Raw genomic sequence first — 24,054 nt, forward strand, 5'->3', positions numbered from 1 at the left:
GAGTACCCCCCCCCCCTCCCCCCCTATTCCCCGGGATAGAATGCTAGTCTCACTTGACGTACCCGATAATATTCTGAGCGAAGGAAGGTATCGTGTTTCAATCCTCAGTGAAGTGTGCGCTCGTATTACGATGTTCCCACAAGCCTTCGTCAATAACGTCACATTGACATATGATACTTTTTGGCGGAGTTGGTACGTGTTTGAGTACTCAACTTCCTACTGATCCGATTGCAACATGCAATATATAACGTCCATCCAAAACGTACAATCTACACTATCAAATTTTAAAAATGAATTCAAAAATTTGGGTTCAAACGTTTGAGCCTGAAAGTTGTTAGTTAGAGTTTACAAATTCCAAGTTGTTAAATGAAGTTGGATGTTCGAGCCTGTTCGATCTCAAGTTTAATGAAGTTGAAAGTTCCTGTTTGTGAAGTTCGATGTTGGAGCATGTAAACTCCAATGTTGAGGTATGGCATTGAATATTCAATCCCAAGTTTTTTAAGGTTGAAAACTGAACTTCGAAGTTGTATCATATACACTTGAATGTTGATGCATGAAGTTGAATGTTTCATGTCAACATTGAATTTTGGCGGGATTGGAACGCCATAGGTAACATTATCTGAAACAATATGTGTTAAAAATAACCTATAATATATATCTCAGAGATCATAGCAATTCCATAGAGTTTGTAAAAATGATAAAGTAAAGATAAGCGAAAACAGAAGGCAAATATTGCGAAGGAAAGACAATAGAAAGATATATGAGTAAAGCTCTGCATCAAAACTGTAATAAGTTTGCTTGTTTGTTGTTTTTTTTTTTGTTCACATTTATCATGACAAGCGGTAAAATTGAACCACTTTTTGTCGCTTTCTATTTTTTTCTGCTTTCCTTTTAATTTTGATAATGCGAGGGAAATTTCAAGTATCAAATTAGGTTATTTTTTGCCATCCAAAATACTCCCCACATAAATATGTATGACATTACGTAATGGGGTTTCCCCTTTCTGTATGTCACGCGATGTCATCGCGATGTCACGTTCATTTTCTCTCTCCAGTCCTTGCGGTTCTGATTTCCAGGAATGACTTGAAGCGCTTTACTCGCATTTTCGGGGAAGCTGGGCGCAATGGCGAGCCGTAAAAGTCCTGATATTCCTTTTGCTGGAGAACCAGACACAGGTCTAGATGAAACCCAGCGAAAGAAAAGTGTGCTTATTACAAATGTTCCACCGGGGACAAAAGAAGAAAATTTCATCATTCATTTCCAAAAGGAAAGCAATGGCGGAGGAGAAGTCGAAGACGCCAAGATGTTGGAAGATGGCAAAGCTGTTGTGATCTTCGATGAAGAAGAAGGTTGGTAGAGGAATGAATGTCTTGCGAATTCTGAATTTTAAGAAATATAATTCAAAACCCTTAAAACATCGAGCTTAGAATTCGACTTCTCAGAATTAAGCGAAAAAATGTGCACTTCCGCCTGAATACGCTAGCTTTCGCTTTCGATATAAGCTCAGAATGGAAGAAACTATGAAAGCTTACTCTTATTGAAACATTTGCGATAACTCGATATTTGAAGAAATAAATAAAACGAGTTCACCATAGTTAATAGAAAAAAAAGCTATTGTATTTTAATGTGTTGAATTTCCATGGAAGTTGTTTGGGGCGGTTCTTCGGGACAGTGCTCTATGTAACACTACAACCAAAAAGAAAGACAGAAAAAGACCTCTCCTGGCAGGATACTATATATCTAGCGTACTTGGAATCGCAGAAGGAGAAATTGAAAGAACTAGGGGAGTGGAAGAGAAGAAGTGGGAGTTAAAGTCAATCAGGCACAAAGACAATCCTTGATCTAAAAGGAATTTAGAAAAAAATCATTTTTACTGATGCAGGGGACTCGTCTCCGGACAGGATAATAGCTCAATTCCGCTAAAATCCCAATCAATAAGGGTTTATTATAAATAAGAACCAAATAAGGAATGCTTGATGTTTTCATTAACTTAGAATTATTTCCCCATGTCCCATCACCCTACTCAACCCACTTCTCACCCCCACCCTAAAAAGTCTAGTGCCTTTGCTACATTTTTCTACAAGGGGGGAGGGGGATGGACAGCTTTAGTCTCAGACCCCATTTCTAAGTATCCACTAATTTTTAGTCACTTATGCACAGACTTAATGAGTCTGCCATATTCTATAGTTATCAAATTAAGCTGCACTCAGCAGTGCTTTACATAAAATTGCATAATGATCTAAGAATTTATTTTTGCTATTTTTTCCTTTTTTTTAATTTTATATTTTATTTTGTTCATAAAGACATATATTCGAACTTCCATTTTTTAAAAGTGCTATAATTTTTTTACGTTTACATCAATCAGCTGTTGGAGTTTGATTGCACTGTATTAAAGTACAATATATTTGACAGTGTTAATTTCTTTAGCAACAACTATTTTAAGTTTAGATTTGATTTGTTTTACTATAGCATATCAATTCTTCTGTATTAGGACAAGAATAAGATTTGTTTTAATTGAAAAAAACTTCTCATCGCTTATCACCACCCCAAGTACAGTAGTCAGGCACAGCTTAACGGGGTCAAACTGAAAGCATGTGAAGGTGCCTTTGGCAGCCGCTATACAGTCCATGTATGACCCCCGAGCACAGTTCTAACCAGCTTGAATTAGTTAGGGTTGATTTGAGAGGAGGGAGGAAAAACCGGAGGACTGGAAAAACCGCTCGGAGTCAGAAAGGGGGGTGACTGGGATTTGAACCCTGGACCTTAGACGTGAGAGGCGAGTGTTTTACCACCACGCCATCCTGACTCCCCATAAATGAATGAACTCTTCTCAGAATTATGCTGCATGTGAGACTAATTAAACATAAAATTACATAAAAAGCTTGGAATTTGTGTCAATTTTTCCTTAATTTTCAAATTAGCCATCCAAGAAAATTTTGATTGCTGTGGGTCATTTAAGTAATTTAGAAATATTGCGAACAAGAAAGCTCTTCAAAAACTTTCATTATGCTCATTATCCATGCTACCTTTTAGGGTTTGAAATGAGGTTGGTTTTAAGAGTCTTTTCAATTGATGCGTACCTTTTAGTGGCCATTTTAAAAATCGACAGCCGAACACCCCTACCACCTGAACAAAGGAAGTACCCCCCCCCCCCCCGGGCTTTTTTGGTAGCTACTACTGAGTTTTAAAGAGAAAAAATAGATAAAATATCAACAGTTTAAAAATATATATAAAAAAACTTGAATTATATGATTTATAATTAAAAAGTCAGTTTCACATTGTTTTATTTTAAAGCTGAATTCTACAATGATCATTACAGTTTTTCAATCACACACAATTGAAATTGTTAATATATTGACATATATTGCTGGAAAACACAAAGATTTCAAGGGCAATGTGCTTATGAAATGTCATAGAAATGCATTGATTGACATCCACCAAAACCTACTTCATGGCAACAGAAGATCATACGATTTTACTTGTGTGATTGAGAAGCAGTACTGTAAGCAGATTTTGGCATGTACATGGTGTTTTTGAGATGTGCTCCTGTACTAAGTCTGCTGCCACTGACCTCACACACACACACTATTTTTGATTTGTGTTGTATATTAATAAACTCGGTTTTTAAACTGTTGAAAAAACAAAAATGTCATAAACCATTATTAATTATAATAAATATATTTACATTTTTATTTTTAGTGGCAAATCGTGTACTGGAAAGGAAACAAACATTGGATGGTACCTTGCTTCAGCTGGAGCCATGCTTTAAATTTACAGATGACATGGAGGTAAACAGAAATACATAACATAAAAAGGTTACATTGATTGGCAATGTTACCTTCGAAGACGGAGATGGTTTATTTGGAAAGAGGTTTTCCCATTAACTTTAAAAATGCCATTCCTTATTTCCTTTCATTAATTACCCATAACTGATAGTGCTTTATTTGCTCACCATGCTCACTAAAAACGCACTAATCTGCCCATGCCACCAATAAATCCATGCACCTATTTATTTATCCATCCATCCATCACCCACCCGCCTATCAATCCATCCATCCATCCCATCCATCCATCCATCCATCCATCCATCCCATCCATCCATCCATCCATCCATCCATCCATCCATCCATCCATCCATCTCATCCATCCCATCCATCTATCCATCCATCCATCCATCCACCTATCCCATCCCAACCCATCCATCCCATCCATCCCATCCATACCATCCATCCCATCCCATCCATCCATCCATCCATCCCATCCATCCATCCCAACCCATCCATCCATCCCATTCATCCATCCATCCATCTCATCCATCCCATCCTATTCATCTTAACTATCCCATCCATCCCATCCATCCCATCCATCCTATCCATCCATCCACATCCATCCCACCAATTTCATCATCCCATCCATCCATCCATCCATCCCATCACATCCATCCCATCCTATCCATCCCATCCATCCCATCCATCCATCCCATCCATCACATCCATCACATCCATCCCATCCATCCCAACCATCCCATCCATCCCATCAATCCCAACCATCCCATCCATCCCATCCAACCTATCCATCCATCCATCCCATCCATCCCACCAATTTCATCATCCCATCCATCCCAACAGTTTCATGCATCCCATCCAGTAGTCTGTGATTCTTGCATAGGGGGTAAATAGTATTCCCTACTTCATCTTAATCATTTTAAGAGTATTTTTGTATTGAATGGGTGCCCAAACAACTGTCCCCCTTATCCAATGATTTTGATTCCCGAATCTAGTTGTATATCTTGTATCTAAATTTCAAAAATTAACCAATTCAAGAAATAGTTATATATGCACCTTCTTCAAAAAACGTTGTTGAAACCAAATGACATACTGGCTACAGATTCGACCATTCCACGGGCAAGAATTGCTTTAATGCATGAATGTATTTTCTTATGATTACTAATTGACAAGAACAGGGATGTTAATTTTGAGATTGCTCCACTGTTGTAAGTAAAAAATTGTAAACTAGAAAACAAAAACAAAAAAAAGCACAATGTTTCTGTGCCATTGAGGTGCCTACAATATAAAGATAAGTTTAACAAGAATAACAACACAATATAAAGATCAAATTGACAAAAATAACAATTGATCCTGAGTTGCTTGTAGTAAACGAAGATATAATTTGAACACCAATGTTATTTTGTTTATATGCACGTCTATAATTCCTTTCCTATCTCCTTTCTTTCTGATAATTTTATTCGATCTAGTTTTTTATATATTTATTTGATAGTTTATTCCAGGTGATCATTATTTATCTGCTTTTTTGTATAACTGTTTTAGGTATTTTCTTTAGTCAGCGCTAAACTGGATCCATCGCGCTTTACCGTCGACTTGAAAGAGCTTAATGAACTTCTTGTCAAAGCTCAAGAGGAAACAGGCGTGAATTTTCTCGAGACGTGTGAGGGGTTTTTGGTATCAGGGACGTTAGAACAAATAGAAAAGTCATGCTTGTTTTTTTCAAGATATGCTAAACGTGCTACTCCTGTAACAGAGAATTCAGACAATCTACAGAATGTTCACCGCAATGACCATCCCCTTAGTGATTCGGATGATGAGGAAAACGCTCTCAAGACGTTGGTCTTGGACGTTGAACCCAAACTGATGCAAATTCTTCAAATAAAAGTGAATGAAATTGAGAAAAAATTCAAAATGAAGATAGACTGGAAGAGAGAACCATATAAAGCACATTTGTTTCCCAATGGAAAAGATGCCCAGTTATTTGAACAAGGTAAAGAAGAGTTTATCACACTTTACCAGAAAGAGTTCCCAGATTTACAAGAAAAGGACTTTCCATTAGATGCTGGCAAGAGCATTGAAGATATAGATTCTACTGTAAAAGCACTGATGGAAGAATTTGCTGTGGTCATTGAAAGAAAAGACGACAAAAATGTTCATATATTTGGGAAAGAAAATAATGTGGCACAAGTAATGCAGCAGTTGCAAGGCAAATTTGGAAAACGCAGAGGAAGAAAGCTCTATAAAGCATCAAGTAATGGTGAACTGCCGATGCCTGACGCCTATGCACAAGCTGCCATGCTACCTCTGAGTAAATCATTAGACAATGGAGTAGTGGTGTCTGTCCATCAAGGTGACATCACTAAAGTACAAGTTGATGTCATTGTTAATGCAGCCAATGAGCGCCTCGATCATGGAGGGGGTGTTGCAGGGGCCATAGTAAAGCAAGGTGGTCGACAAATCCAACAGGAATCAGATGCATTAGTTAGGACATATGGACGTTTTCCAGTAGGTCGGGTTGCACATACTGGCCCAGGAAATCTTCCTTACAAGCGTATCTTCCATGCCGTTGGTCCACAATGGAGAGTTCATGGTGAAGAACGAAGTCGACAGTTCATCTTTAATGCATGCATCAACAGTTTTAACTTAGCAAAACAACAGAAAATATCGTAAGTATATACAATGATCATTAACTCTAATTCTTTAATTTATCGCTATAACTCTTTGCATTAATTTCATCTATCTATCTATCTATCTATCTATCTATCTATCTATCTATCTATCTATCTATCTTTAGATTCATGGATGTCCCTAGTGTAACCTAATAATAGATAGCATTTTTCGTACTCTTAAAAACGTGCTATTTCAAACAAATAGAGTGGATTGACAGATATTGATGCTGTTTCTCCTCCCTAGGAGTCACTCTTTCATTGCTTTCGTTTTCAAATTTTACGAACCTCACAAACCTAGCTATGTTACATTAGGGAACATGGTCGTGGATTCTGCGGTTTCTTAATCGATCAAAAACCCAATATGATAGGAATTCAGGTTAGATCATGCTTAACACTGTCTACTGATGCCCCCAAACATCCACTCAGTATTTAAGTTTCATTAGGAAATCGGGACGACAATTTCAAGTAAGTTCGTATGAACTTCACTAGGTCCTAGGGTTTGAAGAAATTTCAAAATGATCAAAAAACGTGCATCTTCATGAAAAACTGCAATATCTTTCCACCGTTTTAATTTAGTGCCACCAAATTCAAGCACATACATTCTAGATAACTGTACTAGATGTCCTCAAAATTTCACGCACAAATATTGAGTATTTTTTGAGTTAGAAGGATTTTCTTGGCCAAAGTTGTCAAAATGTGCGAAACCGAAAAGTAGCTGTTTTGAGCAAATCTAACCATTCCAAGCGGATAATGATAACTTCTTACAAACATTGCGGATAGGAATGGATTTTATACCAGTTGATAAGAGGTTTCTTTCACACACTACACCAAAAGTGGAGGATAAAATAACATAATTCTAGGAAGTTATGATTTTTTTATATGTACCCCTGTAAAATGACGCTCACGTTACAAATGGGAAAGTTAGGGTTAAGTTGGAATAAAGTTTTTTTCAGGTTCCATTTTGTTCGCGGAACTTAATCTCTTGCCATGAATAGAGTCAATTCGGTGAATCCTAATACACAATTGAGTTGCTTTCGCTAAATTGCTTGTTTTGAATTTTTAATCTCCAACATTAAAATGTTACAAAAGGGAACATCGGCGAAAAACACCGAAAATATAGCTTCTTCTCCGGGACTTTTTTGTTATGTAGAAATCGAATATACGCATCACCAACTTGTTAGATAGTTGGTACGAGTGTAGAATGGTGCCTTGTTTTTGGGAATACGGCGTTTCTCCCTTGTTTTATCTGTAAGCATTTAGATACATTATTCGCACGTTTTTCCTTTCATATGTTAGTAATCTTTTATATCTGTAAAAAATTAAAGCTACTTCTAATAGTAACATCAGTTCATTATTTTCATCATTGCATTCGTTTAAATGGTTTCATTATTGCATTAGCGCATTTACGTAAGAGCCTCATAGCTTTTATATGACTAACAAAACGAAGGATGTTTGACACTTTCGTGAGTTTTGAACCTTAACACATTTTGCTAAATAACCTTGCTTTACAAACTCAAGGCAGTTAAGGTGCTGACACACGGTGAAACATTGCATGCAGCATTACATGCAAAAGGACTGTCGTAGCGTGTGTCTACCACAAACTTGTTGCACGCAACGTTGCATGCAACAAATCTGAAGTTGAATCGCGCTAGTCTACTTTTGCAGCGTTGCGCACAACAAATTTCATCATGTGAACATGTCTGCAACATTACCTGCAGCATTTTGAAATTTAAAGCGAAAAAGCTTGCACCAAATTTATGACTGCGGACCAAAAAACTTAACATAGCAGGCTGACACAAGCGATGTTGCATGATTTTATTCCAATGTCACTCCGATTCAAATTTATTGCTTGCAATGTTGCGCGCAATGTTGCACCGTGTGTCAGCAACTTAAACGCCATTGAAATCTTGATGATAACATAAAGGCCATAACTATAATGAGTAAAGCTGAAGTTACTTGCACTACTTCAATCGTTTGTTGCATTGCACTGTGTAAAAATACCATTAAACGTCAAGGAAACAAAACACAACCGAACACTGGGTATCACTAGCACTAATAACGACTTCTAAAATAATGTAAAACTTAGTTAAGAAGTACGATAGAGGCCAAACTACTTTGTGGCTGTATTTATTTCGATAAAAAATATTGTAGTTTTTAGTCAAAACTCTGTGCATGGGCAATTGGTGTAAAATATTTGTTATCAGTTTCAAAGAACATCATAACAACACAAGACTTAGTAAAAGGTTACATTAGGCAACTATTACTGCAAGTGGTCGTAATACTCTTTTTAAAATCGATTTTAATCCCGGAAAAACATTTCCTAAAAAGAAAACAGTAAGCTAATGGTGTTCTCTAAGCATTCCGATCCACCATATTGCACTTTTTATTTCAAAAGAATAAAGAGGAATGACAAAAAATTGAAGGCAAATATGGAGTTACATAAGGGAACTATCGAAGTAACTGGTTTTAGTACACTTTTTAAAATCGATTTTTATCCCAAAAAAACTTTCTCAGAAAGTGAACAACTATGATAATACTCTTCAAAAAGCATTGCGATTTACCATATCACCTTTTTTATTTGAAATAAATAAAAAGAAATGACAGAAAATTGAATGCCAATGTGGAGTTACATAAGGGAACGCCTTGAGTTACAAAAGGGAACCTCCGGTTACATTAGGGAACGTGTCAGGTTACATTGGGGAACATCAAGTTACATTAGGGAACTCGTGAGGTTACATTAGGGATCGTGATCCCTTTTGTAACCGCAATGAGTTACAAAAGGGATCAAATGTTACAAAAGGGAGCGCGTCAAGTTACATTAGGGCCCCATGAATCTAACTATCTATCTATCTATCTATCTATCTATCTATCTATCTATCTATCTATCTATCTATCTATCTATCTATCTATCTATCTATCTATCTATCTATCTATCTATCTATCTATCTATCTATCTATCTATCTATCTATCTATCTATCTATCTATCTATCTATCTATCTATCTTTAGATTCATGGATGGCCCTAGTGTAACCTAATAATAGATAGCATTTTTCGTACTCTTAAAAACGTACTATTTCAATCCAAATACAGTGGATTGACAGATATTGATGCTGTTTCTCCTCCCTAGGAGTCACTCTTTCATTGCTTTCGTTTTCAAATTTTACGAACTTCACAAACCTAGCTATATTACATTAGGGAACATGGTCGTGGATTCTGCGGTTTCTTAATCGATCAAAAATCCAATATGATAGGAATTCAGGTTAGATCATGCTTAACACTGTCTACTGATGCCCCCAAACATCCACTCAGTATTTAAGTTTCATTAGGAAATCGGGACGACAATTTCAAGTAAGTTCGTATGAACTTCACTAGGTCCTAGGGTTTGAAGAAATTTCAAAATGATCAAAAAACGTGCATCTTCATGAAAAACTGCAATATCTTTCCACCGTTTTAATGTAGTCCCACCAAATTCAAGCACATACATTTTGAATAAATGTACTAGACGTCCTCAAAATTCCATGCAAAAATATTGAGTAGCTTTTGAGTTAGAAGGATTTTCTTGGGCAAAGCTGTCAAAATTTGCGTAACCGAAAAGTAGCTGTTTTGAGCAAATCTAACCATTCCAAGCGGATAATGATAACTTCTTACAAACATTGCGGATAGGAATGGATTTTATACCAGTTGATAAGAGGTTTCTTCCGCACACTACACCAAAAGTGGAGGTTAAAATAACATAATTCTAGGAAGTTATGATTTTTTATATGTACCCCTGTAAAATGCCGCTCAAGTTACAAATGGGAAAGTTAGGGTTAAGTTGGAATAAAGTTTTCTCCAGGTTCCATTTTGTTCGCGAAACTTAATCTCTTGCCATGAATAGAATCAATTCGGTGAATCCTAATACACAATTGAGTCGCTTTCGCTAATTTGCTTGTTTTGAATTTTTAATTTCCAACATTAAAATGTTACAAAAGGGAACATCGGCGAAAAACACCGAAATTATAGCTTCTTCTACGAGACTTTTTTGTAAGACTTTTTGATGTAGAATTCTAATATGCGCATCACCAACTTGTTAGGTAGTTGGTAAGAGTGTAGAATGTTGTCTTGTTTTTGGGAATACGGCGTTTCTCCCTTGTTTTATCTGTAAGCATTTAGATACATTATTCGCACGTTTTTGCTTTCATATGTTAGTAATCTTTTATCTGTAAAAATTAAAGCTACTTCTAATAGTAACATTAGTTTATCATTTTTATCATTGCATTCGTTTAAATCGTTTCATCAGTGCATTTGCGCATTTACGTAAGAGGCTCATCGCTTTCATATGAAAGAAAACGGAGGATGAGCTATATAGTCGTGATTTTTGAATTTTAAAACATTTTACTAAATAACCTTACTTTACAAACTCAAGGCAGTCAAGGTGCTGACACACGGTGCAACATTGCATGCAACATTGCACGCAACAGGACTGCTGCAGCGTGTCTTCCCCATGTTGTTGCACGCAATGTTACATGCAACAATTCTGAAGTTAAATCGCGCTCTGCTGTTGCAACATTGTGCGCAACAAATGTCATCATGTGAACATGTCTGCAACATTTTGAAATTTCCAGCCAATCAGCTTGCACCAAATTTATAACTGCTGACCAAATATCTTAGCATAGCAGGCTGACACAAGCGATGTTGCATGATATTGTTGCAATGTGTGTCACTCCGATTCAAATTTGTTGCTTGCAATGTTGCGTGCAATGTTGCGTGCAGGACTGTCGTAGCGTGTGTCTAGCACAAACTTGTTGCACGCAACGTTGCATGCAACAAATCTGAAGTTGAATCGCGCTCTACAAATTTCATCATGTGAACATGTCTGCAACATTACCTGCAACATTTTGAAATTTAAAGCGAAACAGCTTGCACCAAATTTATGACTGCTGACCAAATATCTTAACATAGCAGGCTGACACAAGTGATGTTGCATGATTTTATTCCAATGTCACTCCGATTCAAATTTATTGCTTGCTGATGAGTGCAATGTTGCACCGTGTGTCAACAACTTAAACGCCATTGAAATCTTGATAATAACATAAAGGCCATAACTATAATAAGTATAGCTGAAGCTACTTGCACTACTTCAATCGTTCGTTGCATTGCACTGTGTAAGAATACCATTAAACGTCAAGCAAACAAAACACAACTGAACAGTGGGTATCACCAGCACTAATAACGACTTCTAAAATAATGTAAAACGTAGTTAAGAAGTACGATAGAGGCCAAACTACTTTGTGGCTGTATTTATTTCGATAAAAAATATTGTAGTTTTTAGTCAAAACTCTGTGCATGGGCAATTAGTGTAAGATGTTTGTTATCATTTTGAAAGAACATCATATCAACACAAGACTTAGTAAAAGGTTACATTAGGCAACTATTACAGCGAGTGGTTGTAATATTATTTTTTAAATCGATTTTAATCCCGGAAAAACATTTCCTAAAAAGAAAACAGTACGATAATGGTGTTCTCTAAGCATTCTGATCCACCATATTGCACTGTTTATTTAAAAAGAATAAAGAGGAATGACAAAAAATTGAAGCCAAATATGAAGTTACATAAGGGAACTATCGAAGTAACTGGTTTTAGTACACTTTTTAAAATCGATTTTTACCCCCAAAAACCTTTCTCAGAAGGTGAACAGCCATGGTAATACTCTTCAAAAAGCATCTCGATTTACCATATCACCTTTATTATATGAAATAAATAAAAAGAAATGACAGAAAATTGAAGGCGAATGTGGAGTTACATAAGGGAACGCCTTGAGTTACAAAAGGGAACCACCGGTTACATTAGGGAACGTGTCAGGTTACATTGGGGAACATCAGGTTACATTAGGGAACTCTTGAAGTTACATTAGGGATCGCGATCCCTTTTGTAACCGCAATGAGTTACAAAAGGGATCAAATGTTACAAAAGGGAGCGTGTCAAGTTACATTAGGGCCCCATGAATCTAACTATCTATCTATCTATCTATCTATCTATCTATCTATCTATCTATCTATCTATCTATCTATCTATCTATCTATCTATCTATCTATCTATCTATCTATCTATCTATCTATCTATCTATCTATCTATCTATCTATCTATCTATCTATCTATCTATTTATCTATCTATCTATCTATCTATTCTATCTATCTATCTATCTATCTATCTATCTATCTATCTATCTATCTATCTATCTATCTATCTATCTATCTATCTATCTATCTGTCTGTCTATCTATCTATCTATCTATCTATCTATCTATCTATCTATCTATCTATCTATCTATCTATCTATCTATCTATCTATCTATCTATCTTTGCATTGATTTCATCTATCTAAAGTTAACTCTTTGGAATCTGTCGAAGGGCATGCCTATGTTGTGATAATTTTTAACTGGATTATTGCAATTCAAAACGTCTTCATGTATAATGAATAATGAATAATGAATTTAAGAGTACAGTTTGTAAAACTGCCTTTTCCACTAATGACATTTACGACATAATTGCTTTTCTAGTTCCATTGCTCTACCTGGAATAAGCTCTGGTATATATGGCGTACCAAAACAAGTTTGCGCAGAAGTTATGTTTGCTGCCGCTGAGAGCTTCGCGACTGAGGCATCAAGTGACAACCAACTGAAGGACATCCGGTTTGTAAACATAGACACTCCAACTTACGAAGCATTTCGAAAAGAGTTTCAAAATCGTTACCGTTTGATAAAAGGTGATGAAGCAGACCTCGAAATGAGACCTTACAGCAAAAATACGAATAATAACTCTTATGAAGTAGAGAAAGAAAGAGTATACCAAAGGGACACCTACCAGCAGAGGTTGGGGTCGACAGAAAGAAGAGGTCAAGTGCATAACTTTGAAGAAGTTAAGCGCGAAAAGATGGCAGATGCTGCGGCTCGAAGAATGAAGGAGGAAAGAAGGAATGAGACAGCGAATAGTGAAGACTCAAACTTCTTCTATGGTTTCGAACAAAAAACAAACAGAACTAGTCAAGGCAAGACGGCTAAGGGAGAACAGCTTCCAAGAAACAAATATGGGCCTCAAGGCAAAAAACAAAACGACACGGAAATACAAAAGGGGCAGCGAAAAAAAGAGAAAGGAAGAGAAGAAGAGAAGGAGAAGGAGAAGGAGACGGAGAGAGAGAAGGAGAAGGAGAAGGAGAAGGAGAAGGAGAAGGAGAAGGAGAAGGAGAAGGAGAAGGAGAAGGAGAAGGAGAAGGAGAAGGTCGTCGTGGAGAAGAGGAAAAGTGACGACAACGAGAATAAAGCGTATCCCAAAAATGACATGCAAAATGAATCGGTTGAAAGCAAAGAAAAAAACGATGTAACCGCCATGCCTGCTAATATCGAGTCGTCATGTGGTCCATCTGAAGATGCGAGAGAAGGAATTCCGAAAGAAATTCCATTTGATAAAAGTTTTTCTGAAACCAACAACAAATTACCCGGGAATGGAATAAAAGTTAGCGATGCAAAATCCTATGGAAGAGGAAGTTCGTGCCAAAATCAAGCTGCTGTCTTACATGACAACGAAAGTAAACCCCTCAAGACGTCTGGACGAGCGAGAGGTGCTCTAAGTCATCAACAATTAGCTGCAAATTTTTCAGCTTCAAAGCCTGGGCATGCAGTAAGAGAGGATTCCACAACTGCTGATATGAGTTACAAAGATGGTAGTGATTCATCAAAATGTGATCTCAAGGTCCCACCTGGACTAAATGTAAGCCTAGAAGGCTTAAAGTTGGCAAAAACGGCTAGTCAAAAAAGCGAAGCAACGACATCTTATAGGGAGGATGATATTTTAAATGCAAGAAAGAAGCCTCTAGAAAGTGAGTTTAAAGATACAACAGATGAAGTCCCATCTAAGAAAGCCAAAGTTGACGAGGGGAGCATAGAAAAAAACGGGGAAGGATCGACGAAACAAGGAAACAAGATAGCAAAAGAGATCGAAGATACGTCGGACTCGACATCTCATAAAAGCGAGAAAGATGATAAAAAAGAAGTCAAAGAAGTAAGAAAAACTGAGTCTGATGTGTCTAAGAGCAACACCAATTCTAAGGAAGAAAATGACGAGGATAAGCGTGTTGGTAAAAACGAGACTGACGAGAGAAAGAAAGAAAGCGAGGCTGAAGAGGAAGAAGAGGGCAATGCTGCATCTGCAGAAACAACTGAAGCTAATAAACCAATGGATTCCAAAGTCAGGCATGGAGGTGTTGGTCAAAGTTCTCAAGACGCCAAAGATGAAAGCAATGTTGCATCTGGAGAAGCATTTGAACCTAAGAAACATATGAATTCCAAGGTACATGGTTGTGGTGATGAAAAACGTTATAACCAAGACAAAAAAGACGAAAGCAGTACTGCGCCTGTAAAAGCAACTGAACCTGAGAAACCAATGGATTCCAATTACGAGCGCATTGGTGATGAAAAAAGTTCTCATCATCACACAAAACCGAAAAGCAGCGCTGGATCTGTAGAAGCAACTAAACCTAATAAGCCTTTAAATTCTAACGACATTAAGCGTGGTGATGAAAGTCAAACTCCTGACCAAACCGCAAAAGACAAAAACAAAGCTGTTTCTGCAGAAGCGTCTGATTCTAAGAAACCTTTGGATTCCAACTTCGAACGCGTTCATCATAGTCAAAGTCCTGACCAAGACTCTAAAGACAAAAGCAAAGCTGTTTCTGCAGAAACGACCGATCCTAAGAGTCCTTTAGATTCCATCGTCAAGCGTGATGGTGATGGTCAAAGTTCTGATGAAGAACCAAAAGAGGAAGGCAAAACCGAGTCTGCAGAAGCGACAGATCATAACGTTTCTAATGTTAGTGCTGAGTTAGCTTCTATGAATTCTTTTGTGTTGTTGGATATGCCAAGTGTAGATCATGACAGCTCAATAAGACCTGAAAGGACGTCAGGAAGCAGCGACGAGTCAAGTGAGAGCATCGAACTTCTTAATCATCCAGAAAGAGATAGATTTTCTGATACTTCGTCTTCAAACCCTGTCATTGAGCAAGGAAGTGACCTCGCCCAGACATCTGGTGGTGACCTCGATAACTCCAGTATCGGGAGCAATACACTCTACGAGGTAAATCCCGTATCAGACTCACATACAAAAGCAACGGGAAAAATTGCTGCAGATACAATGAAAAAAGCAGAAATCTCAGGTAATGAACAAAAATGGTACAAAAAGCTATAAAATAATGGCATGCCAGTCAGCGAACCATATTGCTTTTTTCTATTTTGTTTTGTTTAGCTCTGTTCTGTGTTAATTTGATTGTTTGTTTATTTGTTCCTCAGTTCGTACGTTCGTTCGTTTGTTTGTCCTTTGTGTGTGTGTTTGTATACTTTTTTTCTGCCTGTCAGTCCCGGGGGGGGGGGGGGGGGGGGTACTACCACCCCAACTTGGGTAGGGGTGTGCCGCCAGGACCTCAAAACCCTGACCCTATCCCAGACCTAAATTTTTGATTTTACATACCCTACCCCAGACTAAAACTAAGAATTGTACAGCCTATCCAAGACTAAAAGACGGAAAAAAACGGTTTTCCAATAGATTGCAATCAATATTTACTAACGTCTTTGTTTTTGTGCCGGCAGAAAGCGTAGCCTATTCGCCAGACAAAAATGACCAAATCGTTAACACTATCCCAGACTAAAATGATACCCTATCCCAGACAAAATGTCAAAATATGATACCCTACTCCAGACCCAAAAGCCGAAAAACCATACCCTATAGGGCGGCACATACCCGTATAGCAAATATATGGGAGTACCCCCCCCCCCTCCCCCCGGGCTGTCAGTGTCTCTGCGTATTTGCATTTGTGTGGGGGTTCTTTTTTTTCATTGGGGGAGGGGGAAGTTTTATAATTCAGCATTGTTAAGATAATGATGGTGAAAAAAATGTGTCTCGACTGAGTTGAGTGACACCCGAAATCATGCTTTGTCAAAATGCATGAAAACGAGTGAATTAAGTTAATATATTTTATGTTTTAGAAAAAGGAACTACTTCTGCCATATCAAACAAAAATCAAGAATGTGGATTTTGCTTCAGTACCCGTGATGCAGCTCAATTTTTAAGGATTTGTGATTCTGGTCACGCGGTCTGTAGAAACTGCTTCGACAACCTTCAAAACGCTGACCGTAACAGTGTTTGTCCAACTTGCCACGAAGTTGTCCCTAGAATTGCGCTACAGCCTCCAAATGGTCAAATGAAGTCTGGTATCATAGAAAAAGGTTTGGTGGGTCACGAGAGCTGTGCTACAATATATGTCGACTATGAATTTCCTGAGGGAACACAGGTTGGTATCCTTGAAGGGTTTACAATTACAATATTTTCCACTTAAGCTTTCTTCTTTTTCCTCGTGCACTTTCTTTTCCTTTTCCTCTTTTTTTTTTTTTTTTTTTTTTCCTTTCTTGTACATATGATACTATTAACTTTCTCAATCAGGGCCTCTTTCATCCGAACCCTGGCACTCCTTACGACAAACTTTCTAGGAGGACATTTCTTCCAGATAACGAAGAAGGCAGGGAAGTGTTAGATCTTCTCAAGAATGCATTTGATGCTAGTATTCTCTTCACTGTGGGTAAATCTACGATCAATGACAAGGATAATCAAATCATATTCAACGAGGACATAGAACACAAGACTAATGTCAATGGTGGACCCAAAGTGTGAGTATCAAGTAGTTTATTTGTTGTTTGTTGTATGTATGTGTTGTTGTTGTTTTATCATGGAGGTAGGTCCAAGAGTGCCTTACTTGGATCCCTCGAATTCCTCCCCTAGCTATTTACTATTGGCTTTGAAAAGTTCCTGGAAACCATTCAAGTGAAGCTATGTTTTTAGTGAGCTCTCTCCTGACCAGCTGTATGAATGTCATTAATGTCAGTTTTCAGCCTTCAATGGAGGAAATACACTGCTTTTCATGCTTAAATCATCCATGTACATTTTTTATTAAAAAGTTAAACTTGCCAATTATCTGGACACATTAGGACCTAATGAGGACTACTAACTCTTGTCATTGTTTTAACCACAGCTCCGCTACCCTAAAGCTTCCTTGTACCTCTAACCATTTTCTTTCTTTGAATAGAAGTGGTTATCCAGATCCAGATTACCTCGACAGAGTAAAGAAACAGCTAAAGGCCAAGGGAATTGAGTAAAAAAGTCGAAGACCAACAAGCATAATTATAAATTATCATCGTATCTTTCAAAGGATGTTTTTCAAAATCAGTGGAAAACACCTTATACACATACACGAGTGAAAAACGTTTGCACATGTAGTTTGTATATATATATGTTATGTGAGTGATAGTCTTTGTCAAATATCCTGGGCCTGTCTTGTTCCTCTAAAGCAACTGGTTAGCACATCCACTTCTTACAATCAACGGCAACAGCGAGAACAGTTATATTAAAATATGTGCATTTTAGTCATAACGTGCATGCCTTTAAAGTGGATTTTACAAAAATTCAGAGCCAGTCATTTAATCTAAAAAGTATAGTTTTGGCCATTTCACACTAGAAGTATATTCGAAAATAACGCACGCAAAGCGTCTTTCTCTGGATTATAGGGCGCCTTGGCCAGCCGCAGATTGCTTTCTTGTATCTATAATTCAATGAAATCGAAAACCGCACGGCTTTATCTAGTTGGATAGATTGAGTTTAAAAACAAAGTTCATTATATAAAGTAATAATGTTTTATGGGTCTTTCTCATAAGAATTGTTCATTTGTTTGATAACCAGCCCCAACGTGATGCCATTGTTGATAATTGCACAGATCCGTGATTTAGGAAAAACTGGATTAGACATTTCCGATTTAGCGGCATAGGGAAAGTATATTCCACATTCTATAATCCGACCGGAATAGCATAAATTAAAAAGAGCTATCATCATTTTATTCCAGAATTAACCAATAGAATTTTCAAAACTCCTTATCTTACTGTTTTCTCAGCTAGTACAATGTATTATTAAGTAAATAACAACTGCGTAAGAAAGTTTGTAACTATTGTTACTGACGTTACTCCTTCGTCTTACTACTATGGTCCTTAATAGTCAATCCTCTTACTACGAAGAACTAATGTCCCAAACGTCATATACTTATGAACTTTATTATACACCTGTTGTATTCAACGTACCAAAACAGTCACAACTGACTAGTAAGGGCTAGTAGTATCAACATATCTTGAGATTTGTTTACAGTATTAAGCTAGGAATTTTTCTGCTCTCACTAATATAAACATGTGTTACGCCAGTTTGTTTTACTTTTTCGAAAAGTATATCAAAAAGAACATATATAACATTACAGTGTTTTTAGAATTCTTTTCCTTCTATTAGCAAGAGCACCACAAGTTGCTATTACAAAGGGTTGAAATGGCCTCATGTGTCGAAAAATATCCGAGGTCGCTGAGTACATTTTCAGGAATCCAATGGCGTGCTCTACGCGGATACGAAGCGACCTTAGCGCTCTGTTGGCATTCTGTTGTCGTCTGTTGTAAGCAATACGACTTGGAGGGATAAGAGGTGGGGCGTTAGCGTATCCCCCATCAACTAGCAGCCTTGCTCGTCGTGGTAGATTCCTTCTTCTTCCATGGCCTATAGCAGGAAGTCGTCTGTATGACTCCGCATCGTTCATATGCCCCGGAAATCTGCAACACGTTTGTTTACTATGAATACGTGTAGTACTAAATTTTGCTTATGTTTGTGTTTGTTTATATATGCAGTAAAATAGCAGCTAGATCGAAATACTTAAGCACAACATGACAACGCTACTATATAGCAAACGTACCCAGCTACAAGGAGTACTACCAAACCATCTGCGTCAACAATTAGTTGTGTACTCATAAAATGGTACTTTTTGTCACCTCTATAAGTCAAGATTACAAACTCTTCTTCTACCTGTAGTTGGCACCCGAGGTGTGTGTCTTGGACTGGTAACTTCTATACCAATTCTTCGTACGATAGCATCAAAGGATTCTAGTGTTTCCCCGGTCATGTACCAAAAGATGTGTGGATGTCTTCGTGCTAAACAATAAACAACTCTGCCACTGTTACGATGGTTAAGCAGCTGATTGCCAAAAAGTCGGGCTAGGAGATTAGCTCCCGTTGGTGCCGTAGAGACAAGCGCAATGAGTGTGATGAGCAGGTTCCCTATTACATGCATAGGAAATAAAGGGACCAAACGTTGTGGTCTTTGAAGACTCAGTTTTATAGCTGCAAAGATAGACAGCAGGGTTACTACAATAAACATTGGGAAAGGTGGGACATCCATTGCTGACTGACGCAAACAGGTAGTGTATTAAACATATATGCAACTTTTTCGTTCGCAATCACGAAACCAAACAAAAATATTTAAAAAAAACATTACGACCAGTGCACGTGTGCACGTGCCTATGTATGCAAATTTTAGGGCTCTTTTCACTTTTCTTAATCCTGTGAGAAAGGCGCGATGGGCAACAACAAGCAAAGAAAACCAAGAAAAAACTACACTCAAGTCGAAGATACTCTTCTTCTTCAAGCTGTGCAAACATGTGGAAGAGAGTGGAAAAGCGTTTTGAGTTTTATGAGAAGGCATGTTGAGGTTTTGGGAGAAGCAGGTGATCAGTATTTGGCAGAAGGAAATTCCAACAAAGTGTTGCAGGAGCGATTAAGGAAGAGAGCTACTAAACTGCTTAACAACGCTCTTCCTTCAAGGTAAGAATGCTGTTGACCAAAGAAGAAAGGACTCTCAATAACGGTATTATATGGAGTGCGATGATTCTTTTATTTCCTGGTAGGAATGCCAGTGAAGCAAGTACGTCAAATAAAATAATTGATGAAGAATACTCGTCCGCATCCAGTGTGGAAGAAACTTGTAATAAAGATACTGAAGAAGTTGAAGACATTTGCAGAGCTATCAATGACCGCGAAACAAAGTATGTGTTACATGCAGAAAAGAACGAACCAAATGACGACCCTGCTGACATCCTTACACGAATCAAAAAAAAAACAAGAGAAAGCGAGAGGATGGAAGACAGGTAATTTATAAGCAGACAGAATTACTTTGAACGTTTCTCATACCTATTTTATAATAAAACCTCGTTAATTTTGCTATTATCCTTTAAGGAAAAGACCTCTCAATGAAAGCTCAAAGTCAAGTGAAAAGCTGAAGTCATCTAGGAACTCCCAGGTCACCAGAGAGAAAAAACTGGACAGCTTACTCGAAGCAATCCCCGCCGTTCTTGATGCGGCCCAAAGTGCTGCACGAGAGCACCAGAAAGCATTAAAAAGCTGGAGGGCAGTCCATGGTCTTGACGTGACAGATTTTTCGTCAGATGAAGACTAGCACCTTATAGGCTTTATGAGTTCTGTTCACGTTATTAATAAATAGACATTAAGCATCACGTTTTTTCTGGCCGGCATAAGTACGTTTTTGTTCTTTCCCTGTAATTTAACTAGTACCTTTTAGAAACCTTCTCAGCAAAGACAAAGGTTATTTCATTATTTATCTATTGCTTCTTGAAAAGCTTTTCAACTTTTTTTTTACTTTTTTTTCGTTTGCGTAGCACAAATGTTTGTCGAAAACACGAGATGTTTACTGAATCTCTCAAATATCTTGTTTTGTTCTGAATTTCAACGCATTGGTTATGTGCACAGCCTTTTCCACTGTAGAAGAACTAACAGAGAACTTGAATAAAATCCTGTTTTCCCCCGCAAAGGAGAGGGTACAGAGTTGGAAAGTAAGTGTTTACAGGCAGTGAGCAATCTCAGTAGGCATCCACATTTCAACTATATGTTAGCGATACGTACGTGTCCATGCAGAAGAAAAACTTCTCGAAAATAACCGTCGTGGTATTCTACATTATATGCTAGCATTCTTAGTCCTTTTATAAATTTAAGGGCGAGCATTTACATTAGTATATTATAAACGCAACTTTTTTATATAAATGCGTTTCAACGGGACGAGATCTTATTCTCGAGCACACTGCTCGTCAGTTACGCTAATAAAACAGGTAGTGTTAACGATATTAATTGTGCAATACCTTAAGTTAAATAAAACAGGTCTACTGAAAGCTGTTTCATTATTTTATTGAATTTTCTGGTCATAACGATGATTCTAGCCTTATTCCGCTGGTTTATGCTTATTCCGCTAGTATATGCCTATTCCGCTCATATGCCGCTAAATCGGAAATGTCTATTTGGATTTTATATTGGTTTGATTTGAATGTCGCCGGGACAGGTCTTTATTTTTGAAATATAGAACTGTACCGGGACACTATTGAGGATAACAACCGCATTACAATATGGGATTGGGGTGTGGCTGGTTATTAAAGCTTGAAAGCTTTAATAATAAGTTCACAGTGTTACTATAGAGGCTTTGCACCATCACATGATGGCAGCCATGACAGGGGGCAGGAACAATTGAATCTGATTTACATTAGAAAGAATTCAGTTTCCCAGAGGGAATAGACTCTGTCTGTTGTGCCTACTGTCATGGCTGCCATCACGTGATGGTGCAAAGCTTGTATTATAAAAGATTCGTTTTTGGTTCACTTGTACTTATAAGTTGCCATCACATATTGAATAGGGACCTTAAGCTGCAGGACGGCAACGTGGGCGACAACTTCGGCGCAATTGAAGCGCTTCAACCTTCTATTGTATTATTATTTCGTGTTTACCTAGTATATTACTCAATAAACATCCCCGTTTTAGACTGAAATGTCGTCTTTTGGGAGCGCTTTACTTATAACGAAAATCAGCAAAGATAACCTTTTGGCGTAGCCGTTCTCTTTAGTACGTAAAGATAGGACATTTCACGTCTTACTTTCAGCATAAGACGGCAATGATGCACAGTATTTCGTACATTCCAACGAGTATCTATTGAATAGCGCAATTAGTGCTATTGTATGTTTGCCGTCGTCGTCGTCGTTGCCGTCCTGCAGCTTAAGGTCCCTAATGACCACTAGAGAGCGACCTAGCTTATGTCTCTTTAATTCTGAGTAACGAAGCTGAAAGCCACTGCATATTTGTGACATTTTGTTAGTATTTGCATATAGTTACTGTTCTTTTTTTATCAAATATGTGCGGTAGGTGCCTTCTTTAGAACAATAGCAACTCCTCTCTCCCAATTAAAAAAGTAAATAGAAAACCTATATTTTAAAGCCATGTAAACGTGTTCAAACAGAAGTATTTTATTTGTAGCAGGTGCAGAAGACTTATTTAAACTTGTAGTGAAAGCCTTAAAATGCACACATTTGCGACTCAAGGCAACAAAAACGTAAAGACCGTGGGCTATTAACTTTCCCGAATTCTTGAAATTCGTTGCCTTATAGGGCTAAGAAGAGATAACTAGCTAAAAACTTGTGTGAGCTGAAAGTGTAAATTTTACACCGCAAAAAGATGAAAAAACTTACTGACGTTTCGGACGCTAGTCCTTCGTAGGAGTAAAAGAGGGTTATAAGGCTATTTTAGTTGTTTTTTTTTTTTTTTGTTTTTTTTTTTTTGTTGGTTTGTTTGTTGGTTTTTTTTTTAATTTAAATTTTTTATATTTTATGAAACCAAAAAAGTTTGAAAATTAACAGGACAATTAAACTTTCCTAACACTTTGCAGGGACATATCCAAAAGTTTCCCTCGATTTGATTTGTCCCCCTCCCGCCTGGCTACGCCCTTACTGTGCTGTTCACTATCAACAAGAGAAAAAACAAGTACAAGTATCAAAGCGTCTCCAAAATTGGGAGAGACTACATATCAAGCAATTGATGTAATGTGTTCATAAAAATACAATGAGTCACACAATAGATAGAACGACAATAGAATACAATACATTTTCTGAAGACATTACATCAACTGATTGCTATGTAGGTTTTTCCCTCCTAAATTAGCCCTATGATGCAACGCGTCCTGTAGCTACACGGCAAGACTAATCAGCGCACAAGGGCTGCGCACCATTTATTTAGAAGGGTTTTAGCTCACCGCACCGTGGGCTTTTTGTCGTAAGGTATTTGACTTTATTGAGTTATTACTGTTGAATGTTAATAAATCGTTTATTGGATGAGCTGGGGATGTAGGGACCAGACTTAGACACGCGTAACTCAGTTTTCATTTAATTCGTAACGACTCTCACGACATCTCGTCATTGAAGACTTTGTACAGTTTATGACCTTTGTATGGTTTATACGCTATTGTACGGTTCTACAACGAGAAAGTTATATTCTTAACATAAGACTTGCAAATCTGAACGTAAGAAAAAACCGGAATTTACCTCAAGTTTGGCCTACAGTAATGACTTTAGATCTTCTAACGTCCTTGCTACGTTCTTGTTACGTTCTTGCTACGTTCTAGCTACGTTCTTGCTACGTTCTTGCGCATGGCGAACTATGTTACCGCTGACCATATCTTACAGGGGATTTCCCAAAAGTAACTTTTTTAGCTAACTTTATTACATTACCCTTTGGTAAGAAAACCAGTAGTATGAATAAGCAAAACGCAAACTACAAAACTGTGACGATTTTTGACTTTTTGCCTCTTTAAAAAGCTATTCAATCTTAAAGTTGGGACGTCAGAAATTTCAGTGTCGGTTGACGTTTTACCGCATAAAAGACGAAATA

The 24,054-nt window shown here is 37.5% G+C and overlaps 3 protein-coding genes across 4 annotated transcripts; 2 read left to right on the forward strand and 1 right to left on the reverse strand.

Annotated features, from left to right (window-relative positions):
* The first annotated feature begins 103 nt into the window (after nucleotides 1–103).
* On the forward strand, nucleotides 104–18,772 carry LOC116300628 (uncharacterized). 2 transcript variants are annotated; one of them, XM_089034539.1, is made up of 8 exons: nucleotides 104–467; nucleotides 1,055–1,349; nucleotides 3,700–3,788; nucleotides 5,328–6,451; nucleotides 12,996–15,643; nucleotides 16,470–16,774; nucleotides 16,924–17,147; nucleotides 17,564–18,772. In XM_089034539.1, the coding sequence occupies exons 2-8, from the start codon at nucleotides 1,124–1,126 to the stop codon at nucleotides 17,631–17,633; spliced, it is 4,686 nt and encodes a 1,561-aa protein (XP_088890665.1). In that variant the 5' UTR covers nucleotides 104–467; nucleotides 1,055–1,123; the 3' UTR covers nucleotides 17,634–18,772. The 2 variants fall into 2 exon arrangements, with proteins under 2 accessions (XP_088890665.1, XP_088890666.1); XM_089034540.1 differs by having other exon boundaries at nucleotides 107–467; nucleotides 17,567–18,772.
* On the reverse strand, nucleotides 18,770–19,321 carry LOC148909228 (uncharacterized). Its single transcript, XM_089034559.1, has 2 exons — nucleotides 19,256–19,321; nucleotides 18,770–19,115 (listed from the first exon to the last, which is right to left on the reverse strand). Exons 1-2 carry the CDS (start codon nucleotides 19,309–19,311, stop codon nucleotides 18,770–18,772), a joined length of 402 nt encoding a protein of 133 aa, XP_088890685.1. The 5' UTR covers nucleotides 19,312–19,321.
* Nucleotides 19,322–19,915: 594 nt separating this feature from the next.
* LOC148909229 (uncharacterized) lies at nucleotides 19,916–22,478 on the forward strand. Its single transcript, XM_089034558.1, has 3 exons — nucleotides 19,916–20,160; nucleotides 20,244–20,483; nucleotides 20,572–22,478. The coding sequence occupies exons 1-3, from the start codon at nucleotides 19,916–19,918 to the stop codon at nucleotides 20,789–20,791; spliced, it is 705 nt and encodes a 234-aa protein (XP_088890684.1). The 3' UTR covers nucleotides 20,792–22,478.
* Nucleotides 22,479–24,054: the final 1,576 nt, after the last annotated feature.

Source organism: Actinia tenebrosa, unplaced genomic scaffold (assembly GCF_029948245.1).
Source record: "Actinia tenebrosa isolate PJP-AT-01 unplaced genomic scaffold, QUT_ActTen_1.0 PGA_scaffold2__45_contigs__length_23673736, whole genome shotgun sequence".
Classification (NCBI taxonomy): Eukaryota; Metazoa; Cnidaria; class Anthozoa; order Actiniaria; family Actiniidae; genus Actinia; species Actinia tenebrosa.

Coding starts and splice junctions, on each gene's coding strand:
- LOC148909228 (XM_089034559.1), bottom strand. CDS start 19,311: ATGAGTACACAACTAATTGTTGACGCAGATGGTTTGGTAGTACTCCTT. Junction 19,116..19,255: donor GTAGTACTCCTTGTAGCTGG/GTACGTTTGCTA, acceptor AACGTGTTGCAG/ATTTCCGGGGCATATGAACG.
- LOC148909229 (XM_089034558.1), top strand. CDS start 19,916: ATGGGCAACAACAAGCAAAGAAAACCAAGAAAAAACTACACTCAAGTC. Junction 20,161..20,243: donor AACAACGCTCTTCCTTCAAG/GTAAGAATGCTG, acceptor ATTTCCTGGTAG/GAATGCCAGTGAAGCAAGTA. Junction 20,484..20,571: donor AGCGAGAGGATGGAAGACAG/GTAATTTATAAG, acceptor TTATCCTTTAAG/GAAAAGACCTCTCAATGAAA.
- LOC116300628 (XM_089034539.1), top strand. CDS start 1,124: ATGGCGAGCCGTAAAAGTCCTGATATTCCTTTTGCTGGAGAACCAGAC. Junction 6,452..12,995: donor GCAAAACAACAGAAAATATC/GTAAGTATATAC, acceptor TTGCTTTTCTAG/TTCCATTGCTCTACCTGGAA. Junction 17,148..17,563: donor GTCAATGGTGGACCCAAAGT/GTGAGTATCAAG, acceptor TTCTTTGAATAG/AAGTGGTTATCCAGATCCAG.